This window comes from Pipistrellus kuhlii, unplaced genomic scaffold, assembly GCF_014108245.1.
Source record: "Pipistrellus kuhlii isolate mPipKuh1 unplaced genomic scaffold, mPipKuh1.p scaffold_m20_p_22, whole genome shotgun sequence".
NCBI lineage: Eukaryota > Metazoa > Chordata > Mammalia > Chiroptera > Vespertilionidae > Pipistrellus > Pipistrellus kuhlii.
Genome location: NW_023425521.1, coordinates 1,769,269 through 1,787,167, shown reverse-complemented (window position 1 = coordinate 1,787,167; position 17,899 = coordinate 1,769,269). Strand labels below are relative to the sequence as shown.

General features: G+C 58.5%; 1 protein-coding gene across 2 annotated transcripts; it reads right to left on the bottom strand.

Moving 5' to 3' along the window:
* Nucleotides 1-2,063: 2,063 nt before the first annotated feature.
* Nucleotides 2,064-12,631, bottom strand: XYLT2 (xylosyltransferase 2). 2 transcript variants are annotated; one of them, XM_036451338.2, is made up of 11 exons: nucleotides 12,405-12,631; nucleotides 8,344-8,836; nucleotides 7,968-8,143; nucleotides 7,503-7,705; nucleotides 6,758-6,838; nucleotides 6,375-6,591; nucleotides 6,111-6,287; nucleotides 5,636-5,898; nucleotides 5,095-5,290; nucleotides 4,157-4,490; nucleotides 2,064-3,224 (listed from the first exon to the last, which is right to left on the bottom strand). In XM_036451338.2, the coding sequence occupies exons 1-11, from the start codon at nucleotides 12,537-12,539 to the stop codon at nucleotides 2,902-2,904; spliced, it is 2,598 nt and encodes an 865-aa protein (XP_036307231.1). In that variant the 5' UTR covers nucleotides 12,540-12,631; the 3' UTR covers nucleotides 2,064-2,901. The 2 variants fall into 2 exon arrangements, with proteins under 2 accessions (XP_036307231.1, XP_036307230.1); XM_036451337.2 differs by having other exon boundaries at nucleotides 6,375-6,615; nucleotides 12,405-12,615.
* Nucleotides 12,632-17,899: the final 5,268 nt, after the last annotated feature.

Sequence of the window (17,899 nt, the reverse complement as noted above, 5' to 3'; positions counted from 1 at the left end):
GTTGAACCTCACAGCCAGCCAGAGGAGCTCCAACTCGCCCACATCTCTGCACTTGGCATTCCCAGATTCCCTCCCAGCCCGACTGCCCCACTCTACATCCCAATGACCCAGGTAACTGGGCTCTGAATGCCAATTGGCTATCCTCTGGACTTGGCTCCACCATGAATGGAACCTAGATGGCCATGGTTGCCTAGAAACCAGGCGTGCAGGCCACAGAATACAAAAGCCCTGGCTCTCCCTCCAAAGGAACTGTGCAGCACCCGGGGCCCAGACTTCCCCGACCAGCTCCCACCCCACCACTATCCCACTGCCCGACCAGAATCCTGATCTTGACCCCGGGGAAGGATTTCAAAGAAGCCTCGACAAGCCCAAGTCCCTAGACAGCTGACCCCACAGAAAGGTGAGGTGAGAAACACTCAGCAGAGGAGCTGCACTCACCACCCCTGTGATGTGAATGGGGGGGAGGGTGTAGGAAAGGAGGTCCTGCACCCCCAAGCCTGCCCTCTGAACCTGTCAGGAATCAGTGGAGCCTGGTCCCTGGTCTGCAGTGATTCTAACTCATAGGGCCAAGACTTGCCTCCAGAGCAAAGGGGGCAGGGCTGGACTTGTGCTTCACACGGGTGTGCAAATTAGAATCGCCCGTGGGAGTTTTGAGCCCAGACTTCGTCGTCCTGTTCCCACATGAGGCCAATTAGCTCAGAGCCTTTGGTGAGGATCACGATCCACTGGACTGAAAGTGCAAAGGCAAAATGTTAGGCAGGTGTCAGTAATGAGGAACAAGGGCCTGGTGTGACAGTGGCAGGGACTGAACCAAGAGCACCGGTCCCACCCAAGCTCAAACAGGAAGACAAGACCTATACTAGCCTGCCAGTAGCATAGCCGGAGCCCGGGTCAAACTCGCAGGCTGGTCCGAGTCCTTAGCAAGCAGTTCAGCTATTCTGATCTTAACTCCCTGGGTCCAACATGCTGAACTAAGTTCTTTTTATTTACCTAAGATTTGATGTTAAAAATATTCTAGAGAATGAGAGTAGAGTTTCTCAATGTTCACTAAAGTAGGGGCTAGAAGAAAACAGTCATCTTAGCCACTCAGCCCAAACACTATTTTCTGAGTTCTGGCTGTGAGGTGCCACCCCGAGCAGAATGTAGTTACAGAGTGACAGGGAGGCCTGCTCCATCTGAAACCTGCTGCTACCACCTACTAGTTGTGACTGTGGGCTCATCATTCCGGTTTCCTGATGTGCTAAATGACGGTAATAAAAGTCTGCCTCAAAGGATTCTGAGGAGTAAATGAGATTTTGCACGCACAGTGGCTAAACAAACGGAAAACCCCAATGCCCTTATTGGTGGTCAGGGGTGCCCTCTCCTGGCCACTAGGAAAACTTCACATGTGGCAGCCAGGGCAGGAACTGAGCCGGTTGTTCCCAGGCTGAGCTGATCAGGCCAGCGTGAGTGGCTGACAAAGGCCAAGAACCGTTCACCTTCACCCCCACGTGAAGTAAGGCGAAGGACTGCTACTGAGAACCCTTGCTAACAATGGCAGGAAAGGAGGAGGGAAAAGGTCTTGAGAAAATGGGGGAAGCTGGATGATCATTTCCACCATGGCCTTCCCAGGTCCGAGGGCAGTGGCCAGGGCCCTAAAGGGACAAGCTCTGAAGGGAGCCGGCAGGCCATGGCCGGGACCCTCTGTTCTTGAGGGCGCTCCATACTCAGGGCTGGCGGGAAGCAGTGAGGAGGGCTTCTGGGATGGGCCCTGGGGATTCCCAGAGCAGCGGCATCAGCTTTGGCCTGGCAGCAGGGGAGGAAGAGCTGGGTCAGGACTCTCAGGAACTGAACTGGCTCGCCGGCAGGCCTCCTGGGAGGCGATGGAAAGTCTCTGGGCCTCGTTACCCCTTCGAAAAGGACAGCTGAATTAGATGGGTTTTTGCTTCCCTTCTGGGTCTTGGGTAGATTCTGAGCTGTCGCCATTCTGGAATGGCTGCCAAAGTATCAGCCAAGACTTTTAGGAGAAGAAGGCCTAAGGGTGACGGCTTCTGACGCCCAGAGGAAAAACACAGAGGCTCGGCTTAGAGAGATAGAGATATATTTCTCCTGTTGCATATATCAGACTTCACACTGAGCTTCAGGCACAATGCTGCTCCAGGTTCCGCTGAGAGCCCCGGCAGAGAATTCTTCCCACGCTGCTTGCGAGGGCTCACCCCTCAGGCAGGAGCCCAGGCCCTGCTTACAGTTCTGGGTGCCTTGGGAGACTGCACTGGTCTCAGCAGGCCCCGGTGTCTTGCCTTTCCCATCAAGGAGCAGGGCATGCTGGGAAGCCCTAGAGCCAGCCCCATCCCCTCCCTACGGAGGAGAGGCTGTCCCACTCGAGTCCAGCTCTGCAGTGCTCCCCCAGATCACCTGTTCTCAGGTCCTCAGAGCCTGGCGTGGCACTTACAGAGCCTCAGCCATGAGCATCAAGGCCCAGGCTGGGGGCGAGGCCCTGGAGAGGGAGGCAGGCCCCACCCCCAGAGCAACAGCAGATGGGCTCATCAGGCCCTGCTCCCCAGAGCCATGGCCCACTTTCTGGGGCTCCTCTGAGCCCTATTGCACATCTTTTGTTTCCAGTTCCTCCCCCACCGCCCATTTTTCTTTAAAAAAAAAAAAAATAGCAGGGAAGGTTTAGAAGCGTGGGGCATGGAAACTGAAGCCCTTCTCCCCACATTCCTGCCACCCGCTGGTCCCCAGCAGAGCCATCAGCGGTCGTAAGGACTACGCCCACCTTCCTTGCCGTCCGTGTAGGTTCCTGATGGCTGTCATGGGTGTGTTGCCTGGGCCTCTGGTCCTTGCGCGTGTGTGGGGGGACAGCCCTCCGTTGTCCGTAAGGTGCAGTTCCCCGGGTGTTCTGGAGGTGCTGGCCGGGCCCTGCTACCTGAGTCGCCCGTCTGCTTTGACAGGCCCCAGCTCCGATTTGGGGTCGGGGAACAGGGAGCTCCAGCTGGTGAGTCTGCAGAGCTCCAGGGCGGGGCAGGCGGAGGGGCCCGTGGCACACAGTCCAGCCACTGACCAGAAGCCGCTCAGTTCCCCATCTGTCCAGGCCTCGAGCGCCGGGCCTGTGAGCAAGGCGTGCCGCCGGGCGGCCTCCTCGGCGGGCTCCGGCTGAGGCAGGCTCAGGATGCCACTCAGGCCCTGGAAACTCTGCTCCATGTACTCGTTGTGGGGGGGCCCGGCATGCAGCCAGCTGGCTTCATCTGGGGGTGCAAGAGCCTGCAGTCAGCACACCTGGCCTCACTGATTCCATGAAGGCCAGACCCCAGGAAGTCAGGTCTGGGCACCCCAGTCTGTCCCCAAGTCTACTACTAAGTCACACACACCTTGCTAAGTGACCTGGGCTCATCCACAGAACTTTCTGTGCTCATAAAACCATTAGTTTATAAAATCAAGACAGTCATTGCTGAATTCCCAGCTTGAGGATTAAGTAAAACAGTAGGTTTGAAGCACAATAGAAAATAAGGTAACCTTCCCGCCCCTTCTCAACCATCTCCAGTGGTTCCCAGACCCATCAGAAGCCTCATGCCCAGGCCCTCCGGCTGTGGGGCCCTGCTTTGCCAGCCTTCTTTCCTGCCACCCCCTGCACCCCACTCCCCTCCACTCTGCTTCCCCCATGCCCGGACACCTGCCAGCTTTGTTCCCTCAGCTTAGAACACCCTTCGGTCCATAAAAGCGCAGCCTGCTCAGGGCTCAGCTCCTATACCTGCCTGCTGTGAAGCTGCCTCCTGGGAAAGCAGGGGTGCGGCTGCCTGCTCAGGATCTGCCACAGCCCCCCACTACTCCATCCTCCTCTGGGTGACCCCCAGTCTGATCCGTCTTCTCTGTGATAGGATGTGGCCAGAGGACGGAAACATCTACCCACCTAACAAGGGGCCACAGAGCCGCAGTTTGCCAACCACGGGTCAAAGCTAAAAGCCCAATGAAAGTGTCAGAGCCAAGTTCCAAAGCCAAGTCCACCTGACTCCACAGCTCCCCTCTCACACCACAGCAGATCCCCAGGGTGCTAAGGGGCAGGCCATCAAGTTCCCAGCATTCCCTCTTCCCCTCTCTAGCTATGGGGGGTGAGCTCTGATGGCCAGCTTCCCAGGGTCACCTCCCTGGCCTCTGGCACGTCTGGGAACTAGATCCTTACCTTTCCTGAGAGGTAGTTTGCGGTTGAAGGTCAAGGGCAGCACGAGGAAGCGGGTCTCCCCTAGGGGTTCCCAAAACTGAAGCAGTCGAACCGTCCAGGCCCCTGGCCGCAGGGGCCGGCTCAGCGGGGGCTTGTACTGAGTGACCTCGGTCTCTGCGTCCACCACGAGGTCGTAAGACGTGGCCACCACGTAGGTGGGGTCGATCCACACCACGGTGGCTGTGAGGTTGGGGCCCCGGGCCCAGCGCTGCATGGCCACAGGCTCATCCAATGGTCCCAGCAGCCCCCCAAAGTTCCGAAAAAGACGCTCTTTAGGGTCCCACTCGGTGCCAACCTGTAAGGAGGGAGGCAGCTGGGCAGGAGCGTGGGGACCAGTCCTCTCTACCCTGATGCTGCCTCTGACTCTCTGTGGGACCCCGAGCTGGTCACTGTCTCCTGCTGGGTCCCAGTTCCCCCACCTGCGAAGCGAAGGTCTTGGACTACAGCTCTTTCTAGGCTCGCCTTCCCACCTGCTCTGCGGTGGCGGGGCAGGAAGGCAGATAGGGTTCCAGGCCCTGCCCAGAGGCCACCCCACAGGAAGCCAAGGCCTCTGAGGAAGAGACTGAGAGACTGGGAAAGGCCTAAGCGACAGCCTGAACGGGATGTCCAAGCCCCTCTAGAAGGAAGCCCTGCAGTTTGGAAGATGAGGGTGCCTCACAGGGGAACCAGTCCCCTCTCTGATCACTGCGCATCCTCTGCACCCAGGGGGCGCTGCTCCGCCATGTGTGCATGCAGAGGGGGCCAGGCATGTGCACACAGCCTCGTCAAGGCTGCCGTCACTGGGTAAGGGGGGCCCGTGAACCCAGTCCTGAAAGGCCCAACCCAGTCCTCGTCCCCTCCCTTAGTGTCTGTCCCTCTCTTCCCTCTACCCTGAGTCTTGCGGGGGTCAGATGTCCCACCTCCAAACTCTGGAGCCGGCTGGCCTGGTCACTGCGGCCCAACCGCTTCAGCGACCCCTGGGGCCTCAGCCACATCTCAAGCGTCTCTGCCGGCCCCTCGGCTGAGGACTGCACCTCCTGCGTCACCAGGTAGCCCTGGAAATGGTCGTCATAGAAATACAGGTGCACGCTGGACGGCAAGCCCCTGGGCTCAAACCTAAGAAGGTTCCAGCAGGGAGAAAGGGAGATGCCATCAGCATATCCAACGTGGTCTGGAGTCCCAGGGAGGGGGTTTTGGGGAGTCCCATTCCCAGGTACTTCCTTTGCCCCAAATCTCACACCCAAGCACCTCTGTGCTGTGTTTTAGTCGCCACTTCCCCCTGCCTGAGACTGGGGGCTCCCTGGGTGCTGGGGCTCTCTTTCTGATTGGCTTCCCCCTAAGTCCCCACACCTCGAGGGTCTGCAATGTGTGGGGTGGTCTCTGGGCAGGGCCTTGAACCCTATCTGCCTTCCTGCCCCGCCACCGCAGAGCAGGTCGGAAGGCGAGCCTAGAAGGTCTCACCTGCAGAGAGAGGTGGCTGGCGCGGGCGCAGTAGTGACGGCATGGCGTAGGCCGAGGCGGACAAAGGCGGTGTAAGCGGTGAGCATGACGTCACTGAGCCCACTGGGGCCATCGGCCATGTCATAGACGTTCTCCCAGTAGGCCTTGAGGGCGGGCGTGCCAGGCGGGTAGCTGCCATACAGGTGGAAGTCCAGAATTTCCAGGACCTCCTGGTTCACAGTGGACTCAAACTTCCGGGCAAAGAAAGTGGGCCTCGAGACTTGCTGGAGAGGGAGAGCAAGCATGGGAAGGGGTCTGGAGGTCCCAGGGGCCCCTTCCAGCACCCCAGACTGGCCACAGTCATCCCGAGCCCCGAGGGCAGCTCCAGGGGCAGGCCCTAGCTCCTCTGATCCGCCCACCCGAGTCCTCCCTGACCAGGCGAAAGGCCTGGTGCGAGGCCCTGGCGAGGGGCAGCGACGGGGGCCACGGGGAGCACCTGCAGCCGGAGGAAGTCCTGGGGCTTGAAGTCGTTGGGGGAGCAGCCGCACCAGTCCACGATGTGCTTGTACTGGCACTTGCAGCCCAGCTTGCGGTTCCAGTTGGTGACCCGCAGGTTGTTGTCCACGAGGCTCTCGCAGGCCGGGCTGTTCTCCAGCACCGTGTGGAAGAAGGACTGCAGGGGGCAGGGCGGGGCGGGCGGTGAGCCACGGGCACCCCACCGTGCTCCCTCCCTGGCCCGGGTCAGGGCCGGGCCACCCACCTCGGCCGGGAGCAGGGTGTAGGTGTAGAACTGGCGCAGCTGGGCCACCAGCGGGTCGTCCGTGTACACCACGTACTCCACGAAACCGCGCGTCAGCACGAACCAGTCGGAGCCGCCGTCCACCACGATGCCCGCCGGGATCTGCCGCTCGCCCAGGCGCCACATGTGCGAGTCGCACTCGTGGAAGAGCCGGTCCAGGCCCTGCTTCTTGATGAACCTGTGGGTCGCAGACCAGCCCTGGCTGTGGGGGTGCGTAGGGTGGGGTCCCACCCGCCCAAGACCCAGCACTCCTCCATCTGCGATTGGTTTCCTGTGAGTCCACACCCTCTTGTGGGAGGGATTGTGTGGAGAGCCCAGGGCCAGGCCCCCTCCCCGACCCTCACCTGGAGTTGTCCCTGCCATGCGACTTGAGGAAATTCTTGTCCCGGTTCTTGGACAGGAAAGCCACCAGCTCCTCGTTGGTCCTGGAGAGGGAATGGGGTGGGGGCAGTGGTGTGAGGGGTTGCTCAGTCACTGGCCCAGAGCCAACTCCCTCCAGCCCTCGTCACCCTCACCTCTTGGCCTCCAGGCCAGTGCCCTACCCCGAGGTGATGGGTACTTGAGGCCCCCGAGAAAGACCACCCCATCCTTCCTGTACCCCTTGCTGTCTGACCCAGCACCCCCCCGGACACACCTCTGGCTCCTCCTCTTCCCCATCTCTTCTCACTCTCAACCCTCACATCATCATTCACCAATCCCTCCCCTAAAACATGGCTGGGGCCGAAACCGGTTTGGCTCAGTGGTGGAGCGTTAGTCTGCGGACTGAAGGGTCCCGGGTTTGATTCCGGTCAAGGGCATGTGCCTTGGTTGTGGGCACATCCCCGGTAGGGGGTGTGCAGGAGGCAGCTGGTTGATGTTTCTCTCTCATCGACATTTCTAGCTCTCTATCTCTCTCCCTTCCTCTCTGTAAAATATCCATAAAGTATATTTTAAAAAAAAACAACATGGCAGGGGCCAAGAGAGGAGAAGGAGTCTGGGCTGTGTGGATCCCAGAATGAAGCCTGGGGAGAGGAAGGGGTCTACTAGGACCCTCCCACCCCAGTGCCCACATGGGCCCCTTCCCATCAAGAGGTTCGGAGCGCCCCCCACCTGGTTGGGTAGTCAGTGGCACTGAGGTTGATGAAGAAGTCCCAGGCCCAGCCGGGCACCTCCAGCAGGTCCTGCATGCTCCGCAGATACATCCTCAGCAGGCTGGCCCCGCCCCAGATGGTGACCATGCGCCAGGGCGTCACACGAATGTTGTCATACTGCCGGGCCAACTGCACCACCTCCCGGTGCAGGTAGTTGGAGCGCTAAGGGGGGCAGGGGGAGAGTCTTAGCAGCTGTAGGTGGGCCTCGGCATTACGACCTCCACACCCACCCCACCCCACCCCACCCCACCTCACCCCACCCCGGGACAGAGTACAACTGGCAAGGAATGGCGAGCACATGCCACCTGGTTCCGGCTGCTCCCTACTCAACTCTGGGCCACCTGAGCAGATCAGGAACCCCCGTGTCTGTGCCCACCCTGGTTCCGCTCTGCTCACCCCGAACCCCGGGGCCTCCCCACGGTACCTTGTCCACGTGGATGTAAAAGAAGTGCCGCGCGTGGTAGACGGCCTTGAGGAGGCGCTTCAGCTGGCGGATGGCGCGGCCGTGGACCACCAGCATGTAGGCGATGCGCACCGGGGGGCCCTGGGCGGGCGGCTGGGCCCCGGCCTCCTCCCACTGCACGCCGGGGCTCACCTTCCCTGAGCAGACAGCAGCACCAGTGAGACCCGAGGGGAGCCCAGCGCTCTAGGCCAGGCCCCCTCTGCCACCCGGTGTGCCCGACACCAGCTGGGCAAGGAGGTGGCTGTGCCCCTCTGAGCTGTCTGCTCTGAAACGGGGTGGGGTCCCTGCCATGTCACCGCCCGGGGCTGCCACCTCTCCACCCAGGCCTGTCCCTTACCAGCCAGTGGGCAGTGCCGGGGCACCACCTTGGGCATGAGGCTCCCGGCCTGGTGCTGGCACACCACATTGGCGATCTCTTGCTGGCACTGCTTGGAGCTGGCCCGGGCCAGTGCGGACAGCGCGTCCTTGCCCAAAATCTCGCACTTCGGGGTGAAGCCATTGTCTGTGGGCTGGGGGGCGCCCTCCACGCTCCCCGTGTCTCCATGCGGGGGGAAGCCGGCTGCCCCGGCCAGCGCCTCCCCAGCGGCCGCCCCGCTCAGGTTCTGGCGGCCAGGGGCCTCCGGGGGCGGGGCGGGAGGGACCCTCCGGCTAGCTCTGTGCCGGCTGGTCACTGCCCGCACCACTTTGGCCACGGGCACACCTGGGCTCTCGGCACGGCCCCGCCAGCGCCCATGCCTTCTGCCAGCACTGCCCCGCCGCCCCGCCGAGCTGTCTGTGTCCTTGGAGCCCTCGCCGGGGTCCAGGGGCCGTGGCTTCCTCTGTCGTCCTTTCTGTGAAAGACAGGCAGGCACCGGTCACTGGGACAGTCACTCCCCGCTGCTCCCTCAGCTCCCTGCTGGCCTCCGGCCACGGAGCCCCTGCCTCCCTTTACCTAGAGAAGTAGTGTCCTCCCTCCAGCACCGCTGCACGTCAGGCTGGCGGCCACCTTAGGGCCAGAGCCCCATCCCTCCACCCGAGCACCCACACCCTTTATGCCCTGCACCCAGCCAGCCAGCTCATCTCTTGAGAGGCGCCCAGGGAGAGCCGGGAGTGTTTATTCCCATCTGAGAAGAGGCATCTGGCAGAGGGAGGGCAGGGTGGGGAGGAGGCAGAGACCCCGTCCTGTGCCCACGCAGGAGAGGGCACCTGGAACTGGGCCGTCCCCAGGAAGGCTGAGGGCAGCTCCACGGAGCTGTGTCACCTGGCGCTGTCTGATCTGGCCACACGATGGACAAAGGTACCCTCAAGCTCAGGTGGGCAGGATGGCAGAGGAGCTGTGGGCTCTCAGGGTGGGAGTCGGTATCAGCAAGTCAGAAAGCTGGTCGGGAGGGCAGGGGCCAGGGCACAGGGCCAGGCCGGCTGCGGTGGGGGACAGGATGTGGGAGGAGAGGGGCATGCTGGTGCCTGCACTGCAGCAGGGAGCTGGCTGACGCGGAGAAGGACAATCCCCGAGGAGGCTGGGGGGCCAGGAGGCAGCAGTGAGGAATGGGGGGAGAAGAGGGTCCTTGGTGGACAGCCGGCCCCCAGCCCTGCCCCCTTGCAGGCATGTGCAGATGGGTAGCTACAGGGCTGTCTCAAATAGTCCTTGAGGTCAGAGTCCCTGGGGTCAGGGCCCCTCTGATTGCTGAGGGGGGGGACTGTCCCTCTGACCTGGATGCCTTCTGGCCCCCAAGGCCCCCTCCTCCCAACTGTGGAGGCATTTGAAGTCCTCCGCCACCTCCGGGCTCTGCAACCCCTCAACCCCTGGGGATCCTCTGAGCCGGGGAGACAGAGCGCAGAACCGCTCACCCCACACCCACCTCCCTGGGCTTCTCAGGCCGCGTTTAAAACAAGCGGCGAGGCAGTGTTCGTGAAAGCTCGGTAAGCTGGCTCTCTGGATGCTAATGATCCTCCTGGCCTCTGCGCCAGCCCCCTGCACAGAGTGGCGTCCTAAGTGCACACCGGATCCACCGCTGCGCAACCCTCTCCTGGGCCTGCCCACGGCACTTACACTAACCCCCTCAGCCCTCCCTCCCTGTGGGCTCTGGGATGCATCCTGGACTAACTCCGGAGCCTTCATCCAGGGAGCATACCACACCCTCCCTCCATTCCTCGAAGGCAGGCGAGCTCATTCAACCCAGGGCTTCTGCCCAAATGCTGCCCCCACTTCCCCAGGCTGACCGGCTCTTCTAGCTCACAAGCTACCTCTGCAGAAGCCTTCCCAGACCAAGAAACCAGCCCCTTGTTATTCTAATGAGTTTCCTTTCCCCTGGGGGGCTCTCCCTGCAGACTGTCGGGGGCCCATGAGGGCTGCGATCCTGTCTATTTTGTTTATTTCTGCATTCTCAGCATCAGCATAGTGCTTACTACCAAGTAGGACTTAATAAATATTTGTTGAATGAATGAATGAATGAATGAGTCCCTACCCCAGTGTGCAGTGCTGGGATAACGAGTTATTTTCTGATGGCTTAGCAGATGCCAGGATCTCCTGCAGATACTTCACGGGCATCACTTTCCTGCAATCTCTACAATCGCCCCACCAACGAGGTGCTGCTATTCTGATCCCCTTCGTGAGGGGGGACGCTGAGGGGGGCACAGAGAGGTAGGTGACTGGTCAGTGGTCACCCACTGCTTAGTAGCTGGGACGGGACACGGGATGGCCAAGGGGGACAGTCGAACGTCAGTGCCCACCTCCCTAAGTTCTAGGTTCTGCTGCCTGGTGACCCCGAGATTTGGCCAGGTGGCTGCTGAGGGCGCCAAGCACTGATGGCACGTGGACTACACAGTCTCTCAGTCACAGAGGATCACCTTCCATTCCCTCCCAGGACCTCCTCATCAGCTTCTGCCAGGAAGAGGTGGGAAGGGGGGATCCCAACCATTGCCCCCGGTCCCCACCCCAGGGCAGCCAGGAACTTCAAGCCTGCACAGTCCCTCAGGCTGGCCAGAGCCTCTCGGCCATTGGTCTCTGAGAAGCCTCAGAGGTTTCGCTGGGCCCCTCCTCCCCAGAGGCCGCTGGCCCCTGCTCACCTCCTCCAGGGTCAGAGGCCTCCTAACTGCCTTGGCAGCCCATTCGGTCTTAGGATGTCTCCTCTGCCCAAAGCGCCTTCTCACCCTGAGCCCCAAACATCCTCTTCCTCCTACTTACTGGGCCACACAGAATAAGCTCACTCCCTTCAGGTTCCCGGGAGCCAGCCTCCCACGCCCCCACCCTCAGCTCCCCTCACCATCCCAGCCTCTCGGTTCTCCCAAAAAAGGCAAGGACAGCTCTTCCACCAGCCCCCACACCGGGCCTCCCCGACGCCCAGATGCACAAAGGGACCGTGGACCCGGGGCTTCCTCTGGTCTTCACCCTGCCAGGTGGAGAGGCCCGGGAGGGCAGGACGCTGCAAACAGCACCTGCCTTAGAGCCACCAAAATCCAGCGGCAGGGTGGGCACAGGGTCTGCCCTCTGACCCACAGTGGAGGGCCGGGATTTGGCCTATCCTCCCCAACCTTCCAGGACAGCCACCCACAGACCCCATTGGACTCCTGACCACGTTGGGAAGGACATACCCGGGCCTCTAGCTGAACCCATGGTCAGCCAAGAATGTCAGAACCTCAGGCCTTGGGATGCAGGGACCAGGGACTGAACAGGGTCTGCCCTGCTCCAGGGCCTGGGGCTCTCAGCCAGCCACCGCCGCCACCTCCCCCTTGGAGCCAATTCCCTGAGGTCAGCTCACCGGTTCACCCCCCACCCCACCCCCTCTGGCATCTCCTACCCAAGACCCACCCGTGCAGCCTCCTCGGATCCCTGGCGTCGCGGGGCTCAGAAAGCCACGCCTCGGACACTAGCAGGTCTCTCCCTCGGGGTCACTCCCTGTCCCCTCGGTTGCTGGACGGAGTTCCACCCCCGGCCTCTACTTCCCCACCGGCCGCTGCCCGGCAGGCGCGTCTGGGGGTCCCTGTGCCCCCCGCCTCCGCCCGCGGCGCGCACACCAGCCCCCTCCCAACTTCAGAAAGTTTGGCCTGGGGCTCCCCACCCCGGAGCGGGCGCAGGCCCAGCCCCGCCTCCCGGCCCCGCTCCCCGCGCCTGACCTTCACTGCCCCCCCGGGCCGGGACCACCCCACCGAGACCCGCTGCTCCCGCCCCGGCCCCGGCCCCGGCCCCGGCCCGCCTGCGGCCCGCCTGGGCCCGCGCCTCCGGGTCGCGCCCCGCCTCGCGTGCAGCGCCCCCAGGCGCGGCTGGGAAGGGGCGCCGGGTGCCCGCTGCCCCAGCTCCAGGCGGCCTCCGCGCCAGGCACGCCTGCGGCCCGCGCCCCACTTCCCCCGCCCCGGCCGCCCTGCGCCCCGCCGGGACCCCGCGCGCCCCGCGCCCGGCCTGCCCGCCCGGCCCCGGAGCACCTCGCCCGGCTCGTCCTCCTCCAGGCCGCTGAAGCTCCACACCACCAGGCCCTGCAGCAGCAGGATGGCGAGCGCCGTGGCGATGGCCAGCTTGTAGCGCCGCACCAGCTTCTGCACCCGCGCGCTCGCCACCATCTTCCTGCCCCGGCGCGGGGCGCGCGCTCAGCCCTGCAGCCCGGCCGCGGGCGCGCGCAGGCGCGAGGCCCCACGGCTCCCCCCACGCGGAGGCGGGAAGGGGCGCAGCGCGCGGGGCGGGGCGGGGCCGGGGGCGGGGCCGGGGCGGGGCCCGAGGTCTGGAATCGCGGAGCCCTGCAGGCCGGGGGCGGGGCCGAGCGCGCAGAGCCGCCCGCTGGGCTGTGGTGGGTCGGGCGCGGCGCGGCTCTGGGACTCAGTCCAGGCACCTCCCTCCCTGTCTTTGCTGGATCCCAGTCCCGCGTGGGCTCATCTCCTCTTGGACCGCAAACCCATGGCTCCGCGGTGCGAAGATGCCTGCACCCCGACCTCTCTTCTGCCCGCCGCCCAGTGTTTGGGGGCGGGGAGGGGGAAATCAGCACATTCCTCGGACCCAGGTGCACAGAGAATGTCAGAGCCGCCAGCTGAGAGCTTGTACAGGTGACGCAGGCCCCTGCTTTTGTCGCGACCCTGGAGGCAGCACCTGTGGGGCAGTCTCACCCTCTTGGCTGGCATCGGAGGCCCTCACAACGGCGCCTTTTCTTTCTCCTCGCCCTCTCCTCTAAAGATCCTCCACTAGAGCCGTGGTTCTCAAATTCTAGGGTGCATCGGAATCCACTGGAGGGACTTGATCAAACATTGCTGGGTCGCGCCCCCAGAGTGTCCCCACTTTGGAAGGTCGGGCGTGGGGCCTGAGAATTGGAATTTTCAGCAAGTTCCCAGGTGATGGCGATGCTGCTCATCTCTTGGCCAAGCTCTAGCAGCTGTCCCCCATCGCCCTCCCTCCGGTGGCATCCCCCCCCCCAGGCGCGTCCCCAGCGCTGACCACCACTGCTGGACTTTGGACATACAGCCATGCGCAATGCGTGTTGTGAAAGGAAGAGCCGGTGAGGCCCAACCTCCCGTTTCACCTGCTGACCTGTCGTGTTTGGAGAGCCTGGCATGTCCAAGCTCTGCGACCACGGGTCTGAGCCCCTGCAATCCCCCCCCGCCCCCCCCCCAACCCGGCAGGTGCGTGGAGAGAAGGCATGGGAGGAGAGGGAAGTGCCCACCAGCAGCCAGGGGCATGCCCAGCCAGGGGGAGCCAAGCAGCGTGAGAAGGAAGTGATAAGAAGAGCAAAACCAAGACTAAAGGTTTAAAATGAAGACTTTAAGAACCATTACCGAGAGGTCTGGGGGGTGGGGGGGGGAGGGCGGGGATGGCTTTAACAAACAAGTTCAAAAGCAATGATGGTGAAGGGGTTTGGGAATTGCCAGGAGATTGGCTTGGTGAGGGACTTCTAGGCTGTGTGAGCACAGCAGAGCCAGTTATCCAGGGGTGCGATGGGCACTGAAATAAACCGTTCTGCCCCACTGGTGTTTGTAATCATTGTATGCTTCGGTCTCAGTTAAAGGGGAGGATTATAAACAATGTTTCAGATGACAGTTCGCTACTTAAGAGAACTTACCCCATGAGTGTTTTGGAAAACATCAGTTGACGTGCCAGCAATTGATATGTTAATTAAATATCGATCTTTGATCTTATGTGCTCATCAAATGAGGACCCCTGGGGACCTCTATGCGCCAATACTTCCCCCTCCCACCCCATGCTTTGTTTTCCACAGATTGTATAAATAGCATATACTCATGACATAACATTTAAAACACGGAAAAAAATATAAGGAAAAAAAGTAAGTACCCTGCAATTCCACCCCCTGAGATAACCATCATTAATATTTTGGGGGCCAACCTTTCCCCCCATCTCTATGCACATAATTTTGCATGGATGGAGTCACATCATACACATGGATTTTAAGCACAGAGACTTATTATTTTTAAAAATATATGTTTTATTGATTTTCTTACAGAGAGGAAGGGAGAGGGATAGAGAGCTAGAAACACTGATGAGAGAGAAACATCGACCAGCTGCCTTCTGCACACCCCCCACCGGGGATGTGCCCACAACCAAGGTACATGCCCTTGACGGGAATCGAACCCGGGACCTTTCAGTCCGCAGACTGACACTTTACCACTGAGCCAAACCGGCTTCGGCGAGACTTATTTTTAAGTAGTGTTTCTCTCCCCTCCCTCTCCATGTTAACAGCCTGTCTAGCTTCCTTCCTTCCTTCCTTAGGGACTTCTTTCCTTCCACCACTCTGTCCAGCAATTTACCCACACACTCAGAGGTTTTATATTTTGAGGGGACAGGTGTTATATTTAAAAAGTTGCATCATGCCCGGCTGGCATGGCTCAGTGGTTGAGCATCGACCTATGAATCAGGAGGCCAGGGTTAGGTTCCCAGTCAGGGCCCATGCCCAGGTCGTGGGTTTGATCCCCAGTAGGGGGTGTGCTGTGCAGGAGGCAGCCAATCAATGATTCTCTCTCATCATTGAAGTTTGTATCTCTCTCTCTCCTCCCTTCGTCTCTGAAATCAATAAAATTATATTTTAAGAAGTTGAATCATATTAACATACAATACTCTCCACCTTGCTTTTCTCCTTTAACTGTGAGTACATAGTAGAAATCCCGCCATGTTGGGGTGGAGGCCTAATTAGTCTTTTTACCAGTAATGGCTGCATAAGATTCCACTCCCTTCTTAAAAGGGCCTTCACTCACGTGGTTTCCAGATTGCCACGACTACCAGGCTATGGTAAACATGGTTCTAGCCAGATCTCAATGAGTTATTGCCTTTATTTCCATGGTGGTTTTCCAGGAACGGTTTTACTGGGAAAAGGGAAAATTTTTTATTGTAATTCACATTTCCAACAACCACGTATGAGAGAGAGTATTTCCAAGCAAGCCTTTCATCAGTAGGTGTGATCACTATTTTTAATTTTTGCTCCTCCGCTGGGTGAGAAGTGACCTCCTTGGTTTTTTAATTTGCGGTTCTCTGCTGGGGAGTGTCTGTTAATTGGTTTCTTGCCTGGATCTGCTCTTGCCAGAATTGCCTTTTCGCCATCTTCATGAATTTATCTACTGCTGTTACATTATATGTCTTTCTCTTATCGATTTTAAGAGGTGTTTTTTTTTTAATCCTTTTAAAATTTCCCTCAATTTATCACTGCACTTTGATGTAAGACCTTTATAAAATTTTTAATTTGAAGGGAAGTCAAAAGTGTTCCTCTTGTTTTATGACTTACTTTTCTCCGTTCTGGTCTAGTAGATCTCCTGATCTTGGAATAAGTATATGGTCTGGAGACATGCGTGTGAACCGTTGGGTTTATTGTCCATGAATGAGTTCACGGACAAGGGAGGGGTACGCAAAAGGGAAGAGCCATTTGCTACAGCTGGAAATAACAAAGCTCTCAGATTGCCAGAGGGGTCCCAGAAAAGGGTTGCCCAGAAGCTCACTAGTCTAGGGGGTTAAATTTCCTGCACTTGCCTTCCATTGGCTCCTTCAAAAAACACCAGCCAATCCCCTTTTGCCCTCATCTCCCCACTTTTAGTTCCCGCTCTTGGGTTCAGGGGAAAGGCAGCTCTGACTGGTACATTCTGCCTGTCTTGCTCACATCCTGACCATCAGCTCCTCTCCTCCTAATCTACCCTCTTTCCTCCCCAAGGCCCTTGCCCTAAACTGCCTGATCCCACCTAATCCTCAGCCATATATTTTCTCCCACAATTTTCATTTTACAGCTTTACATGTAAGCCTTCAGAGAACCTGGAACTTGTTTTTGTGTATGCTATGAAGTAGAGGTGTGTGGGGGGTCTTTACTAAGGTGACCAGATGTCCCGCTTTTGGTGGGACAGTCCTGATTCTTAACAATTTGTTCCGCGTCCCAAGGCGTTTTAAAAAAGTCCCGATTGAATCTTTCCAAAAAGTGAGAGAACAAGTTTTAAAAGACATTAGTAAGACACAAACAGGCTGAAAAACAGGGGAAACGTCTCCGTGGACAAGAAAGAGAACCAACTGAAAAGCCGAACGGTGTGTAGGGCCAAAGCCAGGGGCCTGTAGGAACTAACATGTTGCACATGGAATGGAGGACGGAGCCAGACGCCCTGGCTGAAGCCAGGGCTGGGATGAGGCCGTCCCACTTGAGAAAGAAGGCTGGGGGGGGGGGGGGGGGGTGATGGCAACTGACCAGCTCTCAGGAGCCATTACCAAAACTGGGCTTAAGGAGGCAGCAGAGGAAAGACAGCCCTGCAATCAAGAATTGGGTCGAGCCGGGACCAGTTTGGCTCAATGGATAGAGCGTCGGCTTGGGGACTGAAGGGTCCTGGGTTCGATTCCGGTCAAGGGCATGTACCTTGGTTGCGGGCATATCCCCAGTAGGGGGTGTGCAAGAGGCAGCTGATCGATGACTCTCTCTCACTGATGTTTCTAACTCTCTATCTCTCTCCCTTCCTCTCTGTACAAAAATCAATAAAATATATTTAAAAAAAAAAAAAAAAGAATTGGGTCGAGTCCTGGCCGGATAGCTCAGTTGATTAGAGCGTCATCCTGATACACCAAGGTTGTGGGGTCCATCCCTGGTCAGGGCACATACAAGAATCAATCAATGAATGCATAAATAACTAGAACAACAAATCTCTTCTCTTCTCTCTCCTCCCTCCCTCCTTTCATTTCTCTCTAAAATAATTTCTTTTTTAAAGAAAACAATTGGGTTGAGCCATCTCTTAATGTTGAACAAGACCCCCAAATCAGTGAGGAGCACGTGTTCGAAACTGTCCCCACATACCAGTCTGAAAGAGGGCACAGTGGGTGCCAACACAAAATTAAAGCCATCAGACAAGAATGGAGAAAGAGCCGAAAACCGGTTTGGCTCAATGGATAAAGCATCGGCTTGGGGACTGAAAGGTCCAGGGTTCGATTCCGGTCAAGGGCATGTACCTTGGTTGCGGGCATATCCCCAGTAGGGGGTGTGCAAGAGGCAGACTCTCTCTCAACAATATTTTCTAACTATCTCTCTCCCTTTCTCTGTGTACAAAATCAATAAAATATATTAAAAAATAAAAATAAAATAAAAAGAATGGAGAAAGAGAAGAGCAACAGCTCCAGCCATGACGAGCCTGTAAACCAGCATTCCAAAGCACAGGAAGAAATCAAGTGCTAAAAACAACCACCAACCGATTCAACAGCTGACATAGAACCCACAGGGAAATTAATTTTTTGGACTAATCTGCCAAACACCTGAAAATACAGACGCTCAAAGAGATAAACAGACATTGTTTGACAAACAACAAATTACGAAACAATGCAGATGAAGAGGAGAGGAAGGTACAAGTATGAAATATAAACACTCTGCCTATTGCAAGCAGCATCTTAGGCCATATACCCTTTGATACTGGTGTCTTTGTTTTTGAGTGAGAGATCCCTAAGAGTCAGATGAACACATCCCATTTCAATT